The sequence below is a fragment of the Oncorhynchus nerka genome, linkage group LG18 (assembly GCF_034236695.1).
Source record: "Oncorhynchus nerka isolate Pitt River linkage group LG18, Oner_Uvic_2.0, whole genome shotgun sequence".
In the NCBI taxonomy this organism is placed as follows: domain Eukaryota; kingdom Metazoa; phylum Chordata; class Actinopteri; order Salmoniformes; family Salmonidae; genus Oncorhynchus; species Oncorhynchus nerka.
In genome coordinates this window covers 45372000-45398563 of record NC_088413.1, presented here as the reverse complement: position 1 = coordinate 45398563, position 26564 = coordinate 45372000, and the positions used below count along the sequence as shown (strand labels likewise).

General features: G+C 44.3%; 1 protein-coding gene across 1 annotated transcript in view; it reads right to left on the bottom strand.

Annotated features, from left to right (window-relative positions):
* LOC115145967 (nesprin-3-like) overlaps nt 1-26564 on the bottom strand; it is a 49364-nt gene that overhangs the window by 7006 nt on the left and 15794 nt on the right. The window contains 12 exon segments of the mRNA XM_029687688.2: nt 268-312; nt 1405-1602; nt 6134-6292; nt 11869-12443; nt 12446-12969; nt 13391-13563; nt 13806-13967; nt 14646-14780; nt 15050-15193; nt 15585-15767; nt 16541-16715; nt 19723-19859. Coding sequence (XP_029543548.2) covers nt 268-312; nt 1405-1602; nt 6134-6292; nt 11869-12443; nt 12446-12969; nt 13391-13563; nt 13806-13967; nt 14646-14780; nt 15050-15193; nt 15585-15767; nt 16541-16715; nt 19723-19859 — 2610 coding nt within the window.

The window sequence follows — 26564 nt, the reverse complement described above, 5'->3', positions numbered from 1 at the left end:
ACCAGGTTGCTCCACCCCACTGGGCTGCCAAATTAACTGGGGTTTGTTGGAGACAGCAAGCTTGACTTGGTGCCAGTCTTGGGTGGTCAGACAAGTGGCCCTAGAGCTGTGTTTTCTAAGCCCAGAGGAGTGGGGAGGCTCAAAGCAATATATGTGTTCCAAAGGCCGCGGACCACCAGACCACACGTTTTTCCAGTTTGAACTACACTGAATATTAAAAGGAATGTTTGACCATGACACAAGCTCTGAGCTGATTGATAACTGTACCTTAGCTGTCCTGGTGTGTTCCTCCTGTCCAGCAGCACTTGCACCCTAATGGAAATAAACCCAGAAAACTATACTGTGAAAAAAATACTGTAAAACTATGCTTTATACAGTACAGTTCAGTCAGACCATGACCTAACAATGATGATACACTGCACCCTTGTGGTAGACCAATGTATCATCCCTTTATTATGGGATACTCTTCAACGCGCTCTGCTGCATGGACATTTTACACAGCACCCTAATTCCCTATATCAGAGGTCACCAACCTGTCCTTAAGTCAAGATCACTTTCGAGTCAAAATGCAAACCGTGACCTACCACTCAGATTGTTTAAAAACATGACTTAAGTAAGCCTATGCAACATTAACCAATTAAAAAGAGCTCTGTCGCAACAAGGTTTGTGCAGTAGGTTATAGGCCCAATACATGGCTATGCTTGAATTGCCCTGCCAGTGTTGTTCTTCTCAGACCATTTTGAAATTATATTTTAAAAAATGTTGGTATATGATCAAACTGGTAATAGATCATTTGTTGTATTAATTGTGATGCACAGCTGAGTGCGCATAAAATATACATACTTTATTTTTACTGGACTGATGGCCTGCATCTGATTGTCTACCATTCCAAGGGTTTCTGTTACTTGTACTATGTTCTACATTGTACACACACACCAATTGTTATAGGGTACTTTTACCCCTTTTTGTGTTATGGGAGTAGTAATCAGGAGGCGAAGGTCGAGAGCCATGTGTCCTCCAAAACACGACACCACCAAGCCGCACTGCTTCTTCACACACTGCCCGGTTAACCCGAAAGCCAGCCGACACAGGAAACACCATACAGCTGCCGACCAAAGTCATGTGCCCACCACAAGGAGCCACTAGAGCTCATGGGGCTCCCAAACCCGGATCTGTAGTGACGCAGTGCCTTATACCGCTGCGTCACTCGGGAGACCCTATCGTTGTTTTATTAACAGAAATGTTTGGTGATCGACTAGGAATTCCTTGGAGTTGGTGACCACTGCCCTATATAGTGCACTACTTTTGACGAGAACCATATAGATCCTGGTCAAAAATAGTGCACTATAAAGGGAATAGGGTGCCATTTGGGAGGCACAATACAATGTATACAGCATCTCTTACCTTGACATTCAACAGAGCCTTGAGGTCTCCTACATCCTTCAGTTTGGACTTGTAGAGCATCCAGCGATAACGTATCTCCTCCATACCCACATCCTCAGCCCAATGGTCAGCCCCGTCCCCGGCTCCGGATGCAGCCGCCCCAGACATCAGCAGTAGCTGGAACTGATCCTGACCCCAGCCCAGACTGGACCGCAAAGTCTGTGGGAATGAGAGGAGAGACAGGGGGGGTGGAAAGAGAGCGGGAGAGAGAGAGAGGAGGAAGAGAGAAGAGGCAAGTGAACAACAGAGGGATGGAGAATGAAGAAGACTAAACAGTTGCATATTGCTGAGGGGTAAGCAGAGGAATTGTTGCATAAAGTAATAACAATAAGCAGTGTGTGTGTAATGTCTACACAGGATCTTTGCACAGAAGAATAGCTACAGCAGTAAATACTGAAGGAATACATAACCCTTTTTCTCTACTGAAACCACAGCAGCACATACATACTGTATATCCCCAAACAAAGAAGCAAACATCTTCAATCCCCTTTCTGCATTGATTCAATGTCTGCTGACATTAAGGCATGCTTTGTGCTCTGTTATCCTATCCTGACAAAAACATTCCAACCACTAACATGGCCTGCTAGCATCCCAAATGGCACCCTATTTACTATATAGTGCACTATTTTGGCCAGTGCCCTATATCAAAAGTATATATAGAGAATACACCCAGATGTCAATTCAATGTCTATTTCATGTTGGAAATGTCATTGAAATGACGTAGAAACGCTGATTCAACCAGTGTGTGCCAAGTGGGTAGGGTGGCATTTAGGACACAACCTGTCTGACTGTCAGGCAGCTTCTGGTTGGGATGTAAGTGTACTGGCCGTCAGTACAGCTGCCCAAAGTTATTTTAGCCGTCTAGAGGAACGCTGGAAGGTTTGCGGTGTGTATCTGGGGTGTGTATTTGTTAGGGCCTTGCTGTAAGGTATGTTTCTACCTAGCCCAGTAATAAACTGAAGGAGCCTAACACAACTCCTTATAGTCCAAGGACCTTACATGCTCTGTTTAGAGGCAAATTGGCTCTGGCAGCCAAAACAGCCAAATCCTCTGAAACGTAATTGGTTCTCAACTGCGGTACGGTTCTAGAAATAAAGCCTTCTACTTTCTTATCACATCAGAATAATTTCACAAATAGACACTTCCTGTACACTGTTTCAACCAGTTTTAACACAGTTGCAGCCGACAGTATTTTTCAGTGACAACACGTTTGCCGCATCCACCTTCTGTTTACACACAGGTGTTCGGAGACGTATATAGCTAATTAGCAGAGTTATGCCTCGGTCTTCCATCTGTTTTCGGTAAACAAGCGCTGTAACATGGAAATATGGACGTGGGAACCCCAATCGGCCCTATAAGGGTGTAGTAATTTAACCTTTTGTTTTTTGAAAATTATTTCTCGCTAATATGAAAGATACTATGTTTCCAAAACCGTACAGCAAGTGATTGGGGCTCTTAAAGAAACTCCGCCGGCCAGAAGATTATTTTCGACCATCCTAGAGCTTTGTTTGGTGCACTCTGAACATAACATCCTCCAGAAGTTCTCACAAAGCATGTATATTACTGACAAAGTAACTTGTTTTAAGCCAACCCTGATGTCCTAACCGTGTCTGAATCCTGGCATAGGAAGGCCACAAAAGATTTCCAGCCCAAATTACAACATTTTCTGAACTGCTAAAAGGGGGCAGAAATGCAATCTACTGCAGAGATAGCCTGCAGAGTTCTGTCATACCATCCAGGTCTATGCCCAAACCGTTCAAGCTTCTCCTTTTAAAGATCAATTTCTCCAGAAATAAGTCCCTCACTGTTGCTGCTTGTTATATACCCCCCTCAGCCCCCAGCTGTGCCCTGGGCACCATATGTGAATAGATTTCACCCCCCCATCTATCGTCAGAGTTCGTACTGCTAGGTGACCTAAATTAGGATATGCTTAACACCCTGGCTGTCCTACAATCTAAGATAGATGCCCTCAATCTCACACAAATGATCAAGGAACAACGCCAAATCCGTAACCATGGGCACCCTCATAGATATCATCCTGACCAACTTGCCATCTAAATACAACCTCTGCTGTTTTCAACCAGGATCTTAACGATCACTGCCTCATTGCCTGCGTCCGTTCGTTATGGGTCTGCAGTCAAATGACCACCTCATTACTGTCAAACGCTCCCTAAAACACTTCTGCAAGCAGGCCTTTCTAATTGACCTGGCCCAGGTATCCTGGAAAGATATTGACCTCATCCCGTCAGTAGAGGATGCCTGGTTGCTATTTAAAAGTGCTTTCCTCACCATCTTCAAATAAGCATGCCCCTTACAAAGTAGAACTAAGAACAGATATAGCCCTTGGTTCACTCCAGACTTGACTGACCTTGACTCGCACAAAAACACCCTGTGGCGTATTGCACTAGCTTTGAATAGCCCCCGCGATATGCAACCTTTCAGGGAAGTCAGGAACCAATATACACAGTCAGTTAGGAAAGCAATGGCTAGCTTTTTCAAACAGAAATTTGTATCCTGCAGCACTAATTCCAAATCGTTTTGGGACTGTAAAGTCCATGGAAAATAAGAGTACCTCCTCCCAGATGCCATCTGCACTGAGACTAGGAAACACTGTCACCACTGATGAATCCACGATAATTTCAATAAACATTTCTCTATGGCTGGCCATGCCTTCCACCCCGGCCAACAGCTCTGCAACCCCCGCTGCAACTGGCCGAAACCCCCCCCCCCGCTTCTCCTTCACCCAAATCCAGATAGCTGATGTTCTGAAAGAGCTGCAAAATCTGGATCCCTAGAAATCAGCTGGGCTAGGCAATCTGGACCCTCTCCCTAAAATTATCCGCCGCCATTGTTGCAACCCCTATTACTAGTCTGTTCAACCTCTCTTTCGCATCGTCTGAGATTCCTAAAGATTCCTCTCCAAAGGGGGAGGCACTCTAGACCCAAACTGTTACAGACCTACATCCATCCTGCCCTGCCTTTCTAAAGTCTTCGAAAGCCAAGTGAACAAACAGATCACTGAGCATTTCGAATCCCACCGTACCTTCTCCGCTATGCAATCTGGTTTCCGAGCTGGTCACAGGTGCACCTCAGCCACGCTCAAGGTCCTAAACGATATCATAACCTCCATTGATAAAAGACAGTACTGTGCAGCCGTCTTCATCGACCTGGCCAAGGCCTTCGACTCTTGTCAATCACCGCATTCTTATCAGCTGACTCAACAGCCTTGGTTTCTCTAATGACTGCCTCACCTGGTTCACCAACTACTTCTCAGATAGAGCTCAGTGTGTCAAATTGGAGGGCCTGTTGTCCAGACTTCTGGCAGTCTCTATGGGGGTGCCACAGGGTTCAATTCTCAGGCCGACTCTTTCCTCTGTATTTATCAATGATGACGCTCTTTCTGCGGGTGATTCTTTGATCCACCTCTACACAGATGACACCAATGTGTATATATCTGGCCCTTCTTTGGACATTGTGTTAACAAAGCTCCAAACGAGCTTCAACGCCATACAAGACTCTTTCCGTGGCCTCCAACTGCTCTTCAATGCTAGTAAAACTAAATGTATGCGCTTCAACCAATCGCTGCCCACACCCACCCACCCGACTAGCATCACTACTGAGGACAGTTCTGACTTAGAATATGTGGACAACTATAAATACCTAGGTGTCTGGCTAGACTGTAAACTCTCCTACCAGACTCACATTAAGCATCTCTAATCCAAAGTTAAATCTAGAATTGGCTTCCTATTTCGCAACAAAGCCTCCTTCACTCATGCTGCCAAACATACCCTCGTAAAACTGACTATCCTGCCGATCCTTGACTCCGGGCAATGACATTTACAAAATAGCCTCAAACACTCTCCTCAGCAACCTGGATGTAGTCTATCACAGTGCCATCCAAAATGACAAATACTACCTACCACTGCGACCTGTATGCTCTCGTTGGCTGGTCCTCGCTACATATTCGTCGCCAAACCCACTGGCTCCAGGTCATCTATAAGTCTTTGCTACGTAAAGCTCCGCCTACATCAGCTCACTGGTCACCATAGCAACACCCACCCATAGCACATGCTCTAGCAGGTATATTTCATTGGTCATCCCCAAAGCCAACACCTCCTTTCCTTCCAGTTCTCTGCTGCCAATGACTGGAACGACTTGCAACCCCCCCCCCCCCCCCACTAACTTTAAGCGTTAGCTGTCAGAGCAGCTTACCGATCGCTCCATCTGTAAATAGCCCATCCAGCCAACTACCTACCTCATCCCCATATTTGTTTTTCTGCTCTTTTGCACACCAGTATTTCTACTTGCACATCCTCATCTGCACATATATCACTCCAGTGTAAATAGCTAAATTGTAATTACTTTGCCACTATTAGCCTGTTTATTGCCTTCATTTGCACACACTGTATATAGATTTTCTATTGTGTTACTGACTGTACATTTGTTTATCCCAGGTGTAACTCTGTTGTTTTTGTTGCACTGCTTTGCTTTATCTTGTCCAGGTCGCAGTTGTAAATGAGAACTTGTTCTCAACTGGCCTACCTGGTTAAATAAAGTTGAAATAAATGTTTTAAAAAAATTAAAGTCTAACCATAAGATGGCCACAGCACTTGAGTACCTCATTATTTCTGTGTGAATATAAACAAGAGTGGAATACTGTATATTTCTGAGAGAATTCATTAGCACCAACCTTGAGTGTGTTCTGCCTGATCTTGAGTTCTCTGGTGCTCAGCGGTCCCTTGGTGTTGAGAATCCCTGAAAGAGTATCGTTTTCCTTCTGTAGCCAGGCCTCAAAAATCCTCCTCCTGTCCTCGTACTCCGCTGCACTCAGAGCTGACCCTGGATCTGCCTGAAGGACCACAATAACAACAACTTACTTGAGGTGATATTTCACAAAAGAGAATCCGTTAGCTAATTTTCTAAATATTCTGGTTTATAACGGAAGTGTAATATCAGTTAATGAGAATATTGAGTGATGAGTCAATTACTTTTAAGAAAAGTTTGACGACATCCGCTCCTCATTCACTCAGCCTATTGAGTCCACTGGTCCCACTTGGACAGAACTAACATCTTTTTCCATCCTGCGACTAGTGATGTCCAGCCACCCGACAACATCCCCTCCTCCAGACCATCTCTGGAGACCTTCTCCCATTCCTCACTTCCCTCATCCCTGAACACTGGCTGCGTCCCCTGCAACTTCAAGATGGCCAGAGCCGCTCCTCTGCCCAAGGAAACAACCAACACTCAACCCTTCTGATGTCAAAAACTACAGACAGATATCCCTTCTTTATTTTCTTCCCAAAACACTTGAGCATGCTGTCACTGACCAACTTGTTATCTCTCTCAGAACGATCTTCATCCTAACCAGTCTGGCTTCAAATTGGGTCACTCAACTGAGACTGCTCTCCTCTGTGTCACAGAGGCTCTTTGCTCTGCCAAAGCTGACTCTTTCTCCTCTGTTCTCATCCTCCTAGATCTATCCTCTGCCTTCGACACCGTGAAACATCAAATCCTTCCCTCCAACTTCTCAGGGCTGTGCGTACATCTCAGGCTCTGCACACTCCTGGATTGCATTCAACCTGGCAGGTCGCGCCTGTCAGGTGGCATGGAGAGGACCATGATGCGTGCCTACAGAGCAGCAAGGGGAACTGCCCCTCCCTACCTTCAGGCTATCCTCAAACCTCACATCTCAACCCGAGCACTCCAGTCTGCCATCCTCCAGTCTGTTGGCCGTCCCACCCCTACAGGAGGTCAGCTCCTGCCTAGCCCAGTCACAGCTCTTCTCTGTCCTGGTCCCCCAATAGTGGAACCAGCTTCTCTCTGATGCTAGGACAGCAGAGTCCCTTCCCATTTTCCTGCAAACGTCTGAAACGTACATCTCCAAAGAGTATCTTAAATAAGAAATCCCCCCCCCCCCCCGCCCAAAAAACAAAACTTCAATTTGTCTTTTCCTACTAGCACTGACTTTGCTGATAACTTCTGTATTGAGGAAAAAATGTGCTAATACGACTCTGATATGTAGTTGTCTCACCTAGCTATCTTAAGATGAATGCACTAACTAAGTCACTCTGGATAGCAACGTCTGCTAAATCACTAAAATGTCAAATGTTGTTATAAACCGGGGTGTTCGAGCCCTGAATGCTGATTGGCTTAAAGCTGTGTTATGTCCGTATACACTGGTATGACAACCAAATAAAGATTTGTACTGTTCTAATTACGTTGGTAACCAGTTTATAATAGCAATAAGGAACCTTGGGGGTTTGTGGTATATGGCCAATATACCCCGACAGACGGCTGCATCCTGTATCCGCATTGCGTCATCCATAAGAACAGCCCTTAGCCGTGGTATATTGGCCATATACCACACCCCTCATGCCTTATTGCTTACAGTGGGGCAAAAAAGTATTTCGTCAGCCACCAATTGTGCAAGTTCTCCCACTTAAAAAGATGAGGCCTGTAATTTTCATCATAGATACACTTCAACTATGACAGACAAAATGAGAAGAAAAAAAATCCAGAAAATCACATTTTGCAAATTATGGTGGAAAATAAGTATTTGGTCACCTACAAACAAGCAACATTTCTGGCTCTCACAGACCTGTAACTACTTCTTTAAGAGGCTCCTCTGTCCTCCACTCGTTACCTGTAGTAATGGCACCTGTTTGAATTTGTTATCAGTATAAAAGACACCTGTCCACAACCTCAAACAGTCACACTCCAAACTCCACTATGGCCAAGACCAAAGAGCTGTCAAAGGACACCAGAAACAAAATTGTAGACCTGCACCAGGCTGGGAAGACTGAATCTGCAATAGGTAAGCAGCTTGGTTTGAAGAAATCAACTGTGGGAGCAATTATTAGGAAATGGAAGACATACAAGACCACTGATAATCTCCCTCGATCTGGGGCTCCACGCAAGATCTCACCCCGTAGTGTCAAAATGATCACAAGAGCGGTGAGCAAAAATCCCAGAACCACACGGGGGGACCTAGTGAATGACCTGCAGAGAGCTGGGACCAAAGTAACAAAGCCTACCATCAGTAACACACTACGCCGCCAGGGACTCAAATCCTGCAGTGCCAGACGTGTCCCCCTGCTTAAGCCAGTACATGTCCAGGCCCATCTGAAGTTTGCTAGAGAGCATTTGGATGATCCAGAAGAAGATGAGAATGATGAAACCAAAATAGCACTTTTTGGTAAAAACTCAACTCATCGTTTTTGGAGGACAAAGAATGCTGAGTTGCATCCAAAGAACACCATACCTACTGCGAAGCAGGGAGGTGGAAACATCATGCTTTGGGGCTGTTTTTCTGCAAAGGGACCAGGACGACTGATCCATGTAAAGGAAAGAATGAATGGGGCCATGTATCGTGAGATTTTGAGTGAAAACCTCCTTCCATCAGCAAGGGCATTGAAGATGAAATGTGGCTGGGTCTTTCAGCATGACAATGATCCCAAATACACCACCCGGGCAATGAAGGAGTGGCTTCGTAAGAAGCATTTCAAGGTCCTGGAGTGGCCTAGCCAGTCTCCAGATCTCAACCCCATAGAAAATCTTTGGAGGGAGTTGAAAGTCCGTGTTGTCCAGCAACAGCCCCAAAACATCACTGCTCTAGAGGAGATCTGCATGGAGGAATGGGCCAAAATACCAGCAACAGTGTGTGAAAACCTTGTGAAGACTTACAGAAAACATTTGACCTCTGTCATTGTCAACAAAGGGTATATAACAAAGTATTGAGAAACTTTTGTTATTGACCAAATACTTATTTTCCACCATCATTTGCAAATAAATTCATTAAAAATCCTACAATGTGATTTTCTGGATTTTTTTTCTCATTTTGTCTGTCATAGTTGAAGTGTACCTATGATGAAAATTACAGGCCTCTCATCTTTTTAAGTGGGAGAACTTGCACAATTGGTGGCTGACAATACTTTTTTGCCCCACTGTAATTATACCATGCCCATTTGAAGTTGAAATTATTTTACTAACTAGAAAATAATGAGTATGTGATTGTGAGTTAATAGAATCATTGTAGATATCACGTGGACTGGGATATGTTCCGTATTGCGTCAGACGACAACATTGACGAATACGCTGATTCGGTGTGCGAGTTCATTAGAACGTGCGTTGAAGATGTCGTTCCCATAGCAAAGAGTAAAACATTCCCAAACCAGAAACCATGGATTGATGGCAGCATTCACGTGCAACTGAAAGCTCGAACCACTGCTTTTAATCAGGGCAAGGTGACTGGAAACATGACCAAATACAAACAGTGTAACTATTCCCTCCGCAAGGCAATCAAACAAGCTAAGCGTCAGTATAGAGACAAAGTAGAATCTCAATTCAACGGCTCAGACACAAGAGGTATGTGGCAGGGTCTACAGTCAATCACGGATTACAAAAAGAAAACCAGCACCGTCACGGACCAGGATGTCTTGCTCCCAGGCAGACTAAATAACTTTTTTGCCCGCCTTGAGGACAATACAGTGCCACTGACACTGCCCGCAACTAAAACATGCGGACTCTCCTTCACTGCAGCCGACGTGAGGAAAACATTTAAACGTGTCAACCCTCGCAAGGCTGCAGGCCCAGACGGCATCCCCAGCCGCGCCCTCAGAGCATGCGCTGACCAGCTGGCTGGTGTGTTTACAGACATATTCAATCAATCCCTATGCCAGTCTGTTGTTCCCACATGCTTCAAGAGGGCCACCATTGTTCCTGTTCCCAAGAAAGCTAGGGTAACTGAGCTAAACGACTACCGCCCCGTAGCACTCACTTCCGTCATCATGAAGTGCTTTGAGAGACTAGTCAAGGACCATATCACCTCCACCCTACCTGACACCCTAGACCCACTCCAATTTGCTTACCGCCCAAATAGGTCCACAGACGATGCAATCTCAACCACACTGCACACTGCCCTAACCCATCTGGACAAGAGGAATACCTATGTGAGAATGCTGTTCATCGACTACAGCTCGGCATTTAACCCCATAGTGCCCTCCAAGCTCGTCATCAAGCTCGAGACCCTGGGTCTCGACCCCGCCCTGTGCAACTGGGTACTGGTCTTCCTGACGGGCCGCCCCCAGGTGGTGAGGGTAGGCAACAACATCACGCCGCTGATCCTCAACACTGGGGCCCCACAAGGGTGCGTTCTGAGCCCTCTCCTGTACTCCCTGTTCACCCACGACTGCGTGGCCACGCACGCCTCCAACTCAATAATCAAGTTTGCGGACGACACAACAGTGGTAGGCTTGATTACCAACAACGAGACGGCCTACAGGGAGGAGGTGAGGGCCCTCGGAGTGTGGTGTCAGGAAAATAACCTCACACTCAACGTCAACAAAACTAAGGAGATGATTGTGGACTTCAGGAAACAGCAGAGGGAACACCCCCCTATCCACATCGATGGAACAGTAGTGGAGAGGGTAGTAAGTTTTAAGTTCCTCGGCGTACACATCACAGACAAACTGAATTGGTCCACCCACACAGACAGCATCGTGAAGAAGGCGCAGCAGCGCCTCTTCAACCTCAGGAGGCTGAAGAAATTCGGCTTGTCACCAAAAGCACTCACAAACTTCTACAGATGCACAATCGAGAGCATCCTGTCGGGCTGTATCACCGCCTGGTACGGCAACTGCTCCGCCCACAACCTTTAAGGCTCTCCAGAAGGTAGTGAGGTCTGCACAACGCATCACCGGGGGCAAACTACCTGCCCTCCAGGACACCTACACCACCCGATGTCACAGGAAGGCCATAAAGATCATCAAGGACAGCAACCACCTGAGCCACTGCCTGTTCACCCCGCTATCATCCAGAAGGCGAGGTCAGTACAGGTGCATCAAAGCTGGGACCGAGAGACTAAAAAACAGCTTCTATCTCAAGGCCATCAGACTGTTAAACAGCCACCACTAACATTGAGTGGCTGCTGCCAACACACTGACTCAACTCCAGCCACTTTAATAATGGGAAATTATGTCAAATATATCACTAGCCACTTTAAACAATGATACCTAATATAATGTTTACATACCCTACATTATTCATCTCATATGTATACGTATATACTGTACTCTATATCATCTACTGCATCCTTATGTAATACATGTATCACTAGCCACTTTAACTATGCCACTTTGTTTACATACTCATCTCATATGTATATACTGCACTCAATACCATCTACTGTATCTTGCCTATGCCACTCTGTACCATCACTCATTCATATATCTTTATGTACATATTCTTTATCCCCTTACACTTGTGTCTATAAGGTAGTAGTTTTGGAATTGTTAGCTAGATTACTTGTTGGTTATTACTGCATTGTCGGAACTAGAAGCACAAGCATTTCGCTACACTCGCACTAACATCTGCTAAACATGTGTATGTGACAAATAAAATGTGATTTGATTTGATAGTAAACCGTACCGTGGTGTGTTGACTTGAGCTCTGTAGCCCTCCAGAAGCTTTTCTAGCAAAGCCTTGGTCCATGACTGGATCTTCCATCTTTGTCTTGATCAGGGTGAAGGACCCTCTGTGTCGCGGGTGTCCCCCTCCACTTCCACTCTGGTCTCCCATTTCACTTGTTCCCTCTCTATAGCTGCTTCTGCTGCCCTGACTATGACCTTGCCCTAACCCCACATCTACCTCCATGGCCACAGGTTCAGCCACACCTCTGGACCTCTGCTCATCCACCCACTCCTCTGTCCGCCCGCTACTGCTGGACCCAGACGCCCCAACTACCACCACTCCGCTACTCCTAGAGCCTGATCCCTCCACCACACCGCTACCTGTAAAATCAGAACCCCCCACCACTCCGCTACTCCTGGACCCGGAGCCCCCCACCACTCCGCTACTCCTGGACCCAAAGCCCCCCACCACTCCGCTACTCCTGGACCCAGAGCCCCCCACCACTCCACACTGGGGGCTTCTGCCTCCTGTGTGGCCTGAGGAGTTTATCCCTGTGGTTTCCCCTCTGGTCTCCCCCTCTCCTCCCTGACCATACCCCCTCTCCAGGCAATGGAGTCCACCTCCTCAACACCAAAGCTGTGCTCACCGCCACCCTTCTCCCTGCAATTGCCACTGCTTTCAACCCCACTGCCCTGTCCCGGTCTCTGACTGCTTCCTTGGCTTAACGCCATTGGACCCTGTTGACCACTGCCCTGTCTCTCCCCATGTTCAGAGAGATCCATATCCTCCACACTGCCCTCGAACCCTCCCTCGACCCACACACCCTCTTCTGCTCTAAAACTTGCCCCTTCGCTTTGCTCCATCCTTGCCCCTGACCCTGTTCTTCCCCCTCTCCCAGACCCTGATCCATAGCTCTGAGAGACCCAGACACCATGGTCCTCTCCTGGGGATCCCTCTGGAGCACCCTCCCTCCTGCTGCTGGAGCCTCTTCCTTTGATCAGGTCTCCTCCCTCCCCAGGAAAGAGCTCCCTAGCTGGGCCTGTCAACTCCCCAGCCTGACCTCTCACCCTCTGGATGTCTAAGTCATGGTCCTCAGAGGAGCTGTGCCCATTCAGCAGCCTGGGAATGGAACAGCAGACAGTCAGTACCTGAAGGAATCTCTTAGGATTGGTGTGTAATTGGCCACATTAAATACTTTTCACCCAGATGCAGGGACAGCATGTGCAAAACATTGACTTCTTTGTAGAAGGCTATGGTTGGTAAAGTTTTCGGAGATAGATGTGCACAAGCCATATGAGGTTGCCGAGAACCTTCACTGAAACACACTAAACTAGAGATGAAGTAGCATTAGTGGTAATGGTACTAGAGTAGTCCTCCCATAGAGACACTATCATTCACAAGGGTGGATGATTCGATACATGTGCAAAGCTCTAGAATGTGATGATAATAGCAGCCATCTTTGTCAAGTATAGTTGTTGATTCCAAAGTTCTATATCTAATTCTAAGAGTTTTCCGTCAAGCCCGCTATAGCGTAATGTACCTGAAGAGGTTGAGGCTGAGGTCATGCAGGGCCATCCAGGACTCTCTCAGGCGCTTCATGTCCCTGAGGATGTGTACTCGTCCCTCCTCAGAGGTCCTCTTCAGCACCCCCTGGCCCTCCACCTCTGTCTGGTGCAGCTGCAGCTCCTTCTCTGGGAACTCACCTAGTGCCCTCTACAGGACCGGAGGAGGAATAACACAGGATGGGACGTGACATATAAACTACATGCAAGTTCAGCACTGGACAGAGTCACAGTTTATTTCCCATAACTCTTTGTCAGTAGAGAACATTTTATTACATTTTTTTTAACACAGGATATCCTCTCCATAGTAGTCCAGTGCCTAGTCATGTTTGTCTATCTTCATCAAAACAGCCATAATCAGTGCCACATAACAGATGTGTGGTATGTCAGTACCTCAGCTTCATGCTGTCTGTTGTCCACGCTCCACTCCCCAGCAGAACTGCGGTAGGACTCCAGCTTCTGCCTCATAATCATCAGCCACTTCTCTACATTCAGCAGGCTCTCATGGAAACTCTCGTGCTCCCTGATGCTCTCCTCACTCTCGTTCCCCTTCACCTGCCACACACACACACACACACGTTAATATCAAAGATATACACTCAGTGCCGGTTTATTAGGTACACCCATCTAGTACCGGGGTGGACCCCGCCCCTTGCCTCCAGAACAGCCTGAATTATTTGGGGCATTCTACAAGGTGTCATAAATATTCTACAGGGATGTTGGTCCATGCTGACGCAACAGAATCACACAGTTGCTGCAGATTGGACGGCGGTACATTCATGCTGCTAACAGCCCGTTCCATCTCAACCCAAAGATGCTCTGTTCAGTTGAGGTCTGGGGACTGCGAAGGCCACTCAAGTAAACTGAAGTCGCTGTCAATGTTCCAGGCAATGTTTTTCCGCTCATTTGTCCAGTGTTGGTGATCGTGTACCCACTGGAGCCGCTTCTTCTTGTTTTTAGCTGACAAGAGTGGAACACAGTGTGGTCGTCTGCTGCAATAGCCCATCCATGACAAGGATTGACGAGTTGTGCCTTCCGAGATGCTGTTCTGCGCCATTATTTGTCTGTTTGTGGCCTGCCTGTTAGATTGCATGATTCTTGCCATTCTCCTTCGACCTCTCTCATTAACGAGCTGTTTGCGCCCATAGTACTGCCGCTGACTGGATGTTTTTTTTTTTTTTAGAGTATCATCATTTTTAAAACTTCTGCTTAGTCAAATCCTTCCATTCTTACCTGGACTGCCTTGTATAGGTTCCTCCAGTCCCCATACAGTCTCTCAGACCGGGTCTTGTTAGTGGAGCTGGATGACACCAGAGTCTCCAGAGCTGTGATGTGGGCCTCACAGTCCTCCAAGTCCTTCTTGATCCCCTGAGAGACACAAAGCAACGTTATGAATGCTTTATACATGCTTATATGTTCTAAATGAGCCTCATAGGACCCCCTGGACACAGGCTCAATCTCAATTCATCTTTCCTCAATTCCTTGCATCCTATCTCCTTGCCTCCTTGCCAACCATATTGGAGGAGAAGGTCACTCCACTCGAACATTCTCCAATGCCTTTGAGAAGGAGGTGAGGAGAGAGGATGTAAGATTAATTGAGAATGAGCCACAGGTTAAGAATGTAGTAAGTGACCCACCCGTAGCTGGTCTGACTGGCTCTTCTTGGCCAGTATGTCTGGTTGGAGGATGTCTGCTGAGTATAGTCTGTCTCTCAGGAGGGTCAGCTTGCTCCTGATTAACTCGTAGGCGTCGCCAAAGTCCTTCGTCCTCGAGATCAAACCCTAAGGACATATGTAAGCAATAAGGCACGGGGGGGTGTGGTATATGGCCAATATACCACGGTTAAGGGCTGTTCTTGTGTACGACGCAACGCGGAGTGCCTGGATACACCCCTTAGCCGTGGTATATTGGCCATATACCACAAACCCGAGGTATCTTATGGCCATTATAAACTGGTTACCAACATAATTAGAGCAGTAAAAAATACATATTTTTCTCATACCCGTGGTATACGGTCTGATATACCACAGCTGTCAGCCAATCAGCATTCAGGGCTCGAACCACCCAGTTTATAACAAAAATTACATTCCATCCCAAATGGCACCCCATTCCCTAATAATGACCTACATATGACCAGAGCCCAATGGCACACACACAAAATCACTCACACACCTGCAGTCTTCCCTTCCTCTGCAGAAGCTGGCTGTGCAGTAGCTCTCGGTTCTTCACGGCGGCGTTGAGCTCCGTCAGTAGACTCTCTGCTCTGTCAGAGCCAAACACTGAAGCCAGCAGATCTCTCTTCACCTGCAGCAGACTCAACCGCTCTTGCAGCTGTAGACTTTGCATCATCAACCTCTGTAGGGGGATAGAAAGAAATAGAGGAAACAAAGACAGACAAAAAAAAGTAGAAATATGTGCCTCGGGGCATCTAAATCACACATTCCTCTGTGTCAACGAAAAGCAAGCATGATCCTCAGATGTCTCTTTTTCATAGATCAGGAAATGATTGAACTCCCTGACCTGTGCTTTCAGTATTCCCATGTCTGGAGGGGAGGAGGTTATATAGGGAAAGCCATAGATTCAATTTAATGATGGAGAAGGCTCAAATGGCAGTCTCTTCGATATATAGTACACTACTTTTGACACCCTACTCCATATATAGTTCACTACTTTTGACCACAGCCCTATGGGCCCTGATCAAAAGTAGTGCACTAAACAGGGAATAGGGTGCCATTTCGGACACGACCCAAGCCAATCTCTGTCAAGTACTGTCTGTCTGTAGGGCTGAATGGATTTCCATAGCTGACCTAATTAAGGAACCATGACTACAGTATATCATTATTAGAGTGAAGGTCTCCAGGCCTTGAGTGCCACAGCCACTACAAGTTTGGTTTCTCAGCTATCAATGGGTTACCTTACGAATACAATCCTGGTTTAGCTGCTTGATTGATGGGATTGAAGGTCACCTTTTCTCGATGCATTTTACAGTGTTGAATTAGCTGCATTGTATGTTTTCTGTATCATGTCCTGCTACATCCCTTTTAAGCACATGATCAAAAACATTTCCCATGGTGGAATAATAGTTTATCAAATCAGTAGCAGCCTGCAGTGCAGTGTGGTGTTTATACCTCGATGTTCTGCACTAGCAAGGCGATGTGGGAGAACTCAGACACGTCTGCTGAGGCCTCCAGCACCTGAGAGACCAGCTGGCTCCACTGAGAGAAGCCATGCAGAGGGTCCTGCAGCACCAGTCTCAGCCCTGTCTCTGACTCCACACATAGCTTCATTGCGCGACACTTCACACTATAGGCAGACAGGGGAGAGGAGACGGGCTTCAAACAGGCTAGATATGGTGCATTGCATGGAAAAGACAAAATGTACTGTATATATTTAAACACAGTAAAAAGTCAGAGGGAAAATGCAGCTTATACATTTAGCCTGTTTGACATTTAACCAAGTAATCACTGTACGTTTCAATAAGTTATTATGTTATAGAACAGCATAGACCTCCTGTCTTTTCCTATAGAGAGAGCAAAGACTGTTTGCATGAATTATCATACAACATCAAAAGCTAATCAGTAAGGGAAAGTGGAATAAATTGAGCCATGTTTTTACATTCAGCATCACTCCATCAAGGGGAATATAGTATTCTTTCTAACAAAGATATCTACACATATTTCAAGATGTTGTGTGTATCCCTGGAAATAATCAGAATATAGGTAAAAGGTTTTAAAAACATACACTACATGACCAAAACTATGTGGACACTTGCTCGTCAAACATCTCATTCCAAAATCATGGGCATAAATATGGAGTTGGTCCGCCCTTTGCTGCTATAACAGTATCCACTCTTCTGGGATGGCTTTCTACTAGATGTTGAAACATTGCTGCGGGGACTTGCTTCCATTCAGCCACAAGCGCATTAGTGAGGTCGGGCACTGATGTTGGGCAATTAGTCGGTGGTCCAATTCATCCCAAAGACGTCCGATGGGGTTGAGGACAGTGCTCTGTGCAGGCCAGTCAAGTTCTTCCACACCAATCCCGACAAACCATTTATGCATGGACCTCGCTTTGTGCAAGGGGGCATTTTCATGCTGAAACAGGAAAGGGCCTTCCCAAAACTGTTGCCACAATGTTGGAAGCACAGAATTGTCTAGAAACTCAATGTATGCTGTAGAGTTAAGATTTCCCTTCACTGGAACTAAGGGGCCTAGCCCAAACCATGAAAAACAGCCCAAGACCATTATTCCTCCTCCACCAAACTTTACAGTTGGCACTATGCATTCGGGCAGGTAGCGTTTACTGGCATCTGCCAAACCCAGATTAGTCCATCGGACCATCAGATTGTGAAGCGTGATTCATCACTCCAGAGAGCACTTTTCCACTGCTCCAGAGTCCAATTCCACCAAGCTTTACACCCCTCTAGCTGATGCTTGGCATTGCGTATGGTGATCTTAGGTTTGTGTACGGCTGCTCGGCCATGGAAACTAATTTCATGAAGCTCCCGACAAACAGTTAGTGTTGACTTTGTTTCCAGAGGCAGTTTGGAAATCGGTAGTGAGTGTTGCAACAGAGGATAGATTATTACCCGCAACGTGCTTCAGCACTCGGTGGTCCTGTTCTGTGAGCTTGTGTGGCCTACTACTTCGCGGCTGAGCCGTTGCTGCTCCTAGACATTTCCACTTCACAATAACAGCACTTCGAGTTGACAGGCACAGCTCTAGCAGGGCAGGAATTTGACTAACTGCTTATTGGAAAGGTGGCATCCTATGTCTGTGCCACACTGAAAGTCACTGAGCTCTTCAGTAAAGCCATTCTACTGCCAATGTGTGTCTACGAAGATTGCATGGCTGTGTGCTCGATTTTATACACCTGTCAGCAATGGGTATGGCTGAAATAGTAGAATCCACTCATTTGAAGGGGTGTCCACATACTTTTGTATTTAGAGTTCCGTCAAAAGTGTGGACAACAACTCATTCAAGGGTTTTTCTTTATTTTTTATTATTTTCTACATTGTATAATAATAATAATAATAATAGTGAAAACATCAACATCATGAACAGATCATGTTGTAACCCCCCCAAAAAAGTGTTAAACAAATCAAAATATATGTTATATTTGAGATTCTTCAATGTAGCCACCCTTTGACTTGATGACAGCTTTGCACACTCTTGGCATTCTCTCAACCAGCTTCATGAGGTAGGTCACCTGGAATGCATTTCAATTAACAGGTGTGCCTTGTTAAAAGTTAATTTGTGGAATTTCTTTCCTTAATGCGTTTGAGCATATCGGCTGTGTTGTGACAAGGTAGGGGTGATATACAGAAGATCGCCTTAGGTCGGTAAAAGTCCAAGTCCATATTATGGCAAGAACAGCTCAAATAAGCAAAATTTACTTTAAGACATGAAGGTCAGTCAATTCGGAAAATGTCAAGAACTTTTAACGCTCTTCAAGTGCAGTCACAAAAACCATCAAGCGCTATGATGAAACTGGCTCTCATGAGGACCGCCAAAGGAAAGGAAGACCCAGAGTTACCTCTGCTGCAGAGGAAAAGTTAATTAGAGTTAACTGCACCTCAGATTGCAGCCCAAATAAATGCTTCATAGAGTTCAAGTAACAGACATCTCAACATCAACTGTTCAGAGGAGACTGCGTGAATCAGGACTTCATGGTCAAATTGCTGCAAATATACCACTACTAAAAAGGACACCAATAAGGAGAAGAGACTTGCTTGGGCAAAGAAACACGAGCAATGGACATTAGACCGGTGGAAATCTGTCCTTTGGTATGATGAATCCAAATTTTAGATTTTTGGTTCCAAGCGGATGATCTACGCATGTGTGGTTCCCACTGTGAAGCATGGAGGAGGTGGTGTGATGGTGCTTTGCTGGTGACACTGTCAGTGATTTTTTATTATTCAAGGAACACTTAACCAGGTTGTGTAAGGGCTATTTGACCAAGAAGAGAATGATGGAGTGCTGCATCAGATGACCTGGCCTCCACAATCCCCCGACCTCAACCAAATTGAGATGGTTTGGGATGAGTTGGACCGCAGAGTAAAGGAAACGCAGCCAACAAGTGTTCAGCGTGTGGGAACTCCTTCAATACTGTTGGAAAAGCATCCCAGGTAAAGCTGGTTGAGAAAATGCCAAGAGTGTGCAAAGCTGTCATCAAGGCAAAGTGTGGCTACTTTGAAGAATCTGAAATATATTTTGATATATGATTCCATATGTGTTAAATCTTAAAAAGCATCTTCCTCTCCATCGTCACTCTTCTTCTACACTGTGATGTGCTCTGATTGTCCACTCACCTCTGGTGCTCCTTCACCACAGCCAGGACGTCGTCAGAGAGATGCCGGGAATCTTGGGAAAAGCGGAAGAGTTCTTTAAGCTGGGCCTTGAGGTTCTCCACCTGGGATTCCTCTGCTGACAGAGTATTCCGAACATTCTGAGGGGAATACCAAAAGGCAAAATAAGAACAATTGTTTAAAAACCTATCACAGAGACCAGCCTGGGCACCAGGCAACTCGCTCTCTGCACACAAAACACACACCAACAACCAAATGTGATAAACGCTAACTTAATTTCCTCCTTAGTGCCAGAGTTAAAATGTTATACAAGATCTTTCTCCCATAGAAGAGAAAATGTTTAAACTTAACGTAATTCACATTAATGTCAAGCAATTTTAAACCACTATTGCAATCCTCGTTGACAAGGGTGAAATTCACCTCAGAGGAATGAAGGCAGCAGGCACAAAGTGGCCTCTGATGCTGTAATTGGTTAAGTGGATTTTTCTAGACCAGGGGTCTCTCACCTTTTCTAGGATGAGAGCTACTTTGCGAGCTACTTATTTTTAAAATAAAATCATCTCTTCTCCACCACTCTTCCATGGGTCCTTGGTAGAGGTTGACCGATTATGCTTTTTCAAAGCCGATACAGATTATTGGAGGACCCCAAAAAAGCCGATACCGATTATTGGAGGACCAAAAGAAAGCCGATACCGATTAAATCAGACCATTTAAAAATATATATATATTTGTAATAATGACAATTACAACAATAAAATCAATTTAGCCTCAAATATATAATGAAATAAATAATGAAACATGTTCAATTTGGTTTAAATAATGCAAAAACAAGGTGTTGGAGAAGAAAGTAAAAGTGCAATATGTGCCATGTAAGAAAGCTAACGTTTAAGTTCCTTGCTCAGAACATATGAAAACTGGTGGTTCCTTTTAACATGAGTCTTCAATATTCCCAGGTAAGAAGTTTTAGGTTGTAGTTATTATAGGAATATTTCTCTCTATACGATTTGTATTTCATATACCTTTGACTATTGGATGTTCTTATAGGCACTTTAGTATTGCCAGTGTAACAGTATACAGTGGGGAGAACAAGTATTTGATAACCTGAAAAATCAGCAGTGTTTCCTACTTACAAAGCATGTAGAGGTCTGTATTTTTTATCATAGGTACACTTCAACTGTGAGAGGTGGAATATAAAACAAAAATCCAGAAAATCACATTGTGTGATTTTTAAGTAATTCATTTGCATTTTATTGCATGACATAAGTATTTGATCACCTACCAACCAGTAAGAATTCCAGCTCTCACAGACTCTGTTAGTTTTTCTTTAAGAAGCCCTCCTGTTCTCCACTCATTATCTGTATTAACTGCACCTGTTTGAACTCGTTACCTGTATAAAAGACACCTGTCCACACACACTCAATCAAACAGACTCCAACCTCTCCACAATGGCCAAGACCATAGAGCTGTGTAAGGACATCAGGGGTGAAATTGTAGACCTGCACAAGGCTGGGATGGGCTAGAGGACAATAGGCAAGCAGCTTATAAGGCAACAACTGTTGGCGCAATTATTAGAAAGTGGAAGAAGTTCAAGATGACGGTCAATCACCCTCGATCTGGGGCTCCATGCAAGATCTCACCTCGTGGGGCATCAGTGATCATGAGGAAGATGAGGGATCAGCCCAGAACTACACGGCAGGACCTGGTCAATGACCTGAAGAGAGCTGGAACCACAGTCTCAAAGAAAACCATTAGTAACACACTACGCCGTCATGGATTCAAATCCTGCAGCGCACGCAAGGTCCCCCTGCTCAAGCCAGCGCATGTCCAGGCCCGTCTGAAGTTTGCCAATGACCATCTGGATGATCCAGAGGAGGAATGGGAGAAGGTCATGTGGTCTGATGAGACAAAAATAGAGCTTTTTGGTCTAAACTCCACTCGCCGTGTTTGGAGGAAGAAGGATGAGTACAACCCCAAGAACACCATCCCAACCGTGAAGCATGGAGGTGGAAACATCATTCATTGGGGATGCTTTTCTGCAAAGGGGACAGGACGACTGCACCGTATTGAGGGGAGGATGGATGGGGCCATGTATCGCGAGATCTTGGCCAACAACCTCCTTCCCTCAGTAAGAGCATTGAAGATGGGTCGTGACTGGGTCTTCCAGCATGACAACGACCCGAAACACACAGCCAGGGCAACTAAGGAGTGGCTCCATAAGAAGCATCTCAAGGTCCTGGAGTGGCTTGCCAGTCTCCAGACCTGAACCCAATAGAAAATCTTTGGAGGGAGCTGAAAGTCCGTATTGCCCAGTGACAGCCCCGAAACCTGAAGGATCTGGAGAAGGTCTGTATGGAGGAGTGGGCCAAAATCCCTGCTGCAGTGTGTGCAAACCTGGTCAAGAACTACAGGAAACATATGATCTCTGTATTTCCAAACAAAGGTTTCTGTACCAAATATAAAGTTTTGCTTTTCTGATGTATCAAATACTTATGTCATGCAATAAAATGCTAATTAATTACTTAAAAATCATACAATGTGATTTTCTGGATTTTTGTTTTAGATTCCGTCTCTCACAGTTGAAGTGTACCTATGATAAAAAATTTGACCTCTACATGCTTTAAGTAGGAAAACCTGCAAAATCGGCAGTGTATCAAATACTTGTTCTCCCCACTGTAGCTTCCATCCCTCTCCTCGCCGCTACCTGGGCTTAAACCAGGAACACATTGACAACAGCCACCCTCGAAGAAGCGTTACCCATGCAGAGCAAGGGGAACAACTACTCCAAGTCTCAGAGCGAGTGACGTTTGAAACGCTATTAGCGTGCGCTAACTAGCTTGCCATTTCACATCGGTTACACCAGCCTAATCTCAGGAGTTGATAGGCTTGAAGTCATAAACAGCGCAATGCTTGAAGCATTGCAAAGAGCTGCTGGCTCAAACGCACGAAAGTGCTGTTTGAATGAATGCTTACGAGCCTGCTGGTGCCTACCATCGCTCAGCCAGACTGCTCTATCAAATCACACAGAAATACGAGCCTTAGGTCATTAGTATGGTCGAATCCGGAAACTATCATCTCGAAAACAAAACGTTTATTCTTTCAGTGAAATACGGAACCGTAACAGGTGGCATCCATAAGTCTAAATACTCCTGTTACATTGCACAACCTTCAATGTTATGTCATAATTCCATAAAATTGTGGCAAATTAGTTCGCAATGAGCCAGGCGGCCCAAACTGTTGCATATACCCTGACTCTGCGTGCAATGAACGCAAGAGAAGTAACACAATTTCACCTGTTTAATATTGCCTGCTAACCTGGATTTCTTTTAGCTAAATATGCAGGTTTAAAGATATATACTTCTGTGTATTGATTTTAAGAAAGGCATTGATGCTTCAATGTGTACCTAACCATAAACAACGACAGTCCTTTTTCGCTAATGCGCACCGCATCGATTATATGCAACGCAGGACACGCTAGATAAACTAGTAATATCATCAACCATGTGTAGTTAACTATTGATTATGATTGATTGATTGATTATTTTTTATAAGATAATTTTAATGGTAGCTATTAACTTACCTTGGCTTCTTACTGCATTCGCGAAACAGGCAGGCTCCTCGTGAGGCAGGTGGTTAGAGCTTTGGACTAGTTAACTTTAAGTTTGCACGATTGAATCCCTGAGCTGACAAGGTAAAAATCTGTCGTTCTGCCCCTGAACAGGGCAATTAACACACTGTTTTCCGATTGTTATGAAAACTTAAAATCGGCCCTAATTAAATCGGCCATTCCGATTAATCGGTCGACCTCTAGTCCTTAGTGTACAATATATTTTGTCAATACACCTGGTAAAATAATGGTTAATCAACAACTCTAAGGGGACCCACAAAAATAATATTTTCTTGGTTTTATTATTCCTTTTCTTGGTTTTCTTAATGCTTAATATTACAATTATTCATAGAGAAACAATGAAAATGGATGTCCATGTCGAGAGAAATTTTCCGGTCTGACGATGTTACTGCGTTAGGCCTACACCCTTAGAAAATACAGTATGTGTTATTGAACAACCCAATTTTGCTGCAGCACGTCATGGCAGAGTTTTCAAAACAATCCCCACCCAATTTATACAAATAATCTTGATATTGTTCTGTCAGGTGAAACGACTTTGCGGTTAACATTATAAGGTTTTGGGGGAAAAGTCTGTCTACCCACAAGATGGTTATCATTAGCATCACTTAAATGGCTACATACAGAGTGATAAACAAATGTGCTCACCAAACAGAGAGATGGGCAATATTTCTGGAAATTAATTGGCAGATATTGTGTTTCATTTGGCTCTTTAAGGCAATAGTGGCTAACCAGGGTTGGGATAATGTCAATGTGGCCTTGATATTATGAGAGAGTTTGCGATGGAACACGTGAAAAAATCTATTTTCAGAATTTATTGGCAAGCTACTCATAGGTGGGCCACGAGCTACTGGTAGCTCACGATTGACCTGTTGGAGACCCTTGGGTCCAGATTCACAAAACACTTCTTACGTAAAAAATGAAGATGCTTCTTAAGAAGAAAAAAAAACTTCACAAGGTAAGTGCAATTCCTCTACAATATCTTACGATTTAATGATTTTCTTAAACTTCTGAAATATAAATACACACAAATAAAGATTGTGTTGCTAGGCAACCATTTAGCTAACTATCTAGCTAGCAATGGCAATCATGTTAGCATATTTTCTTACTGAGATTACTGTTCTAAAACATGTTCTTGGGTGTAAAATAATTAAATAATAACCTCAAGTTTGAGTGAATTAAACAGTGAATTGCTTTCATGAGCTTTTTCCTCTCACTGCCCTGAGGGTTTAGCCATCTTGGAATTAAAACATTTCCAATAACTTTATTTTCTAAATCTATTTTCTTCTTAACTTTTTTGCAAAATGAGAAACATACTGTAAGAAATAGCGCAATACATTTTCCAATAACCTTTTTGAGAAACAACTTTGCTTAACTTTCTTCTTAAATCTATAGTTAAGGGGGGAAAAATGGCAGTTAAGAAGACCTTTCTTCTTAACTTCTTCGAGACAGGGGGCGCTCTTAATTTTTGGATAAAAAACGTTCCCGTTTTAAACAAGATATTTTGTCACGAAAAGATTTTGACAGCTTTGGAAAGAAAAAACTCTGACGTTTCCAAAACTGCAAAGATATTATCTGTGAGTGCCCCAGAACTAATGCTACAGGCGAAACCAAGATGAAATTTCATGCAGGAAATGGTCCAGATTTTGAATGCCCTGTGTTCCAATGTCTCCTTATATGGCTGTGAATGCGCCAGGAATGAGCCTGCACTTTCTGTCGTTTCCCCAAGGTGTCTGCAGCATTGTAACGTATTTGTAGGCATATCATTGGAAGATTGACCATAAGAGACTGGTGTCCTCCGTCGAAATTATTGCGTAATCTCCAGGTCCATACGCATTCCATTTTCTTCAGAGGAGAAACCAAACTGCCACGAATGATTTATCATCGATAGATATGTGAAAAACACCTTGAGGATTGATTCTAAACAACGTTTGCCATGTTTCTGTCGATATTATGGAGTTAATTTGGAAAAAAGTTCGCGTTGTAATGACTTAATTTTCGGGTTTTTTCTTACCCAAACGTGATGAACAAAACGGAGCGATTTGTCCTACACAAATAATATTTTTGGAAAAACTGAACATTTGCTATCTAACTGAGAGTCTCCTCATTGAAAACATCTGAAGTTCTTCAAAGGTAAATTATTTTATTTGAATGCTTTTCTTGTTTGTGAAAATGTTGCATGCTGAATGCTAGGCTTAATGCTATGCTAGGCTATCAATACTCTTACACAAATGCTTGTTTAGCTATGGTTCAAAAGCATATTTTGAAAATCTGAGATGACAATGTTGTTAACCTCTTAAGTCGACCCTCTACTTTTTTGAACATTCTGTTAAAAATCGCGCAACATTTCAGCGCCCTGCTACTCATGCCAGGAATATAGTATATGCATTTGCTTAGTCTGTGTGGATAGAAAACACTCAGACGTTTATAAAACTGGTTAAATCACTGCTGTGGCTTTACCAGAACGGCATTTACATCGAAAAGCACAGGAAAAACTGATCACTGAAAATGGGAAAATATATCCATGCGCTACTTGAACCCATTGATAAAGGTGAACCACAATTAATTGACTGAGGTTGCAGTACCTACAGCTTCCACACGGTGTCTAGAGTCTTGTCATTTCCCTTCAAGTTTTTTCTTGGTCAAACACATACAGGACACCGTATCTCCTCCGGTCTAGGACCGGATATTTTCGTTGAGTTTCTAGCCGGACATTTTTCCAGACGGACAGCTAATGATCTTTACATCGCCTCCTGATGAATTTTATCGCTTATTAACGTTTACTAATACCTAAAGTTGCATTACAAACGTATTTCGAAGTGTTTTGTGAAAGTTTAACGTCGACTTTTTGAATTTTAAAAAACGACGTTACGTTTTGAAACAATGTTTTTTTCGTTTATCACACAGTCTACATATAACGATATCTAGGCTTTATATGGACCGATTTAATCGAAATAAAGACCCAAATAGTGTTTATGGGACATCTAGGAGTGCCAACAAAGAAGATGGTGAAAGGTAATGAATGTTTTCTATTTTATTGTGCGGTTTGTGTAACGCCGAAATGCTAATTATTTTGTTTACGTCCCCTGTGGGTCTTTTGGGGTGTTACATGCTATCAGATAATAGCTTCTCATGCTTTCGCCGAAAAGCATTTTAAAAATCTGACTTGTTGCCTGGATTCACAACGAGTGTAGCTTTAATTCGATACCCTGCATGTGTATTT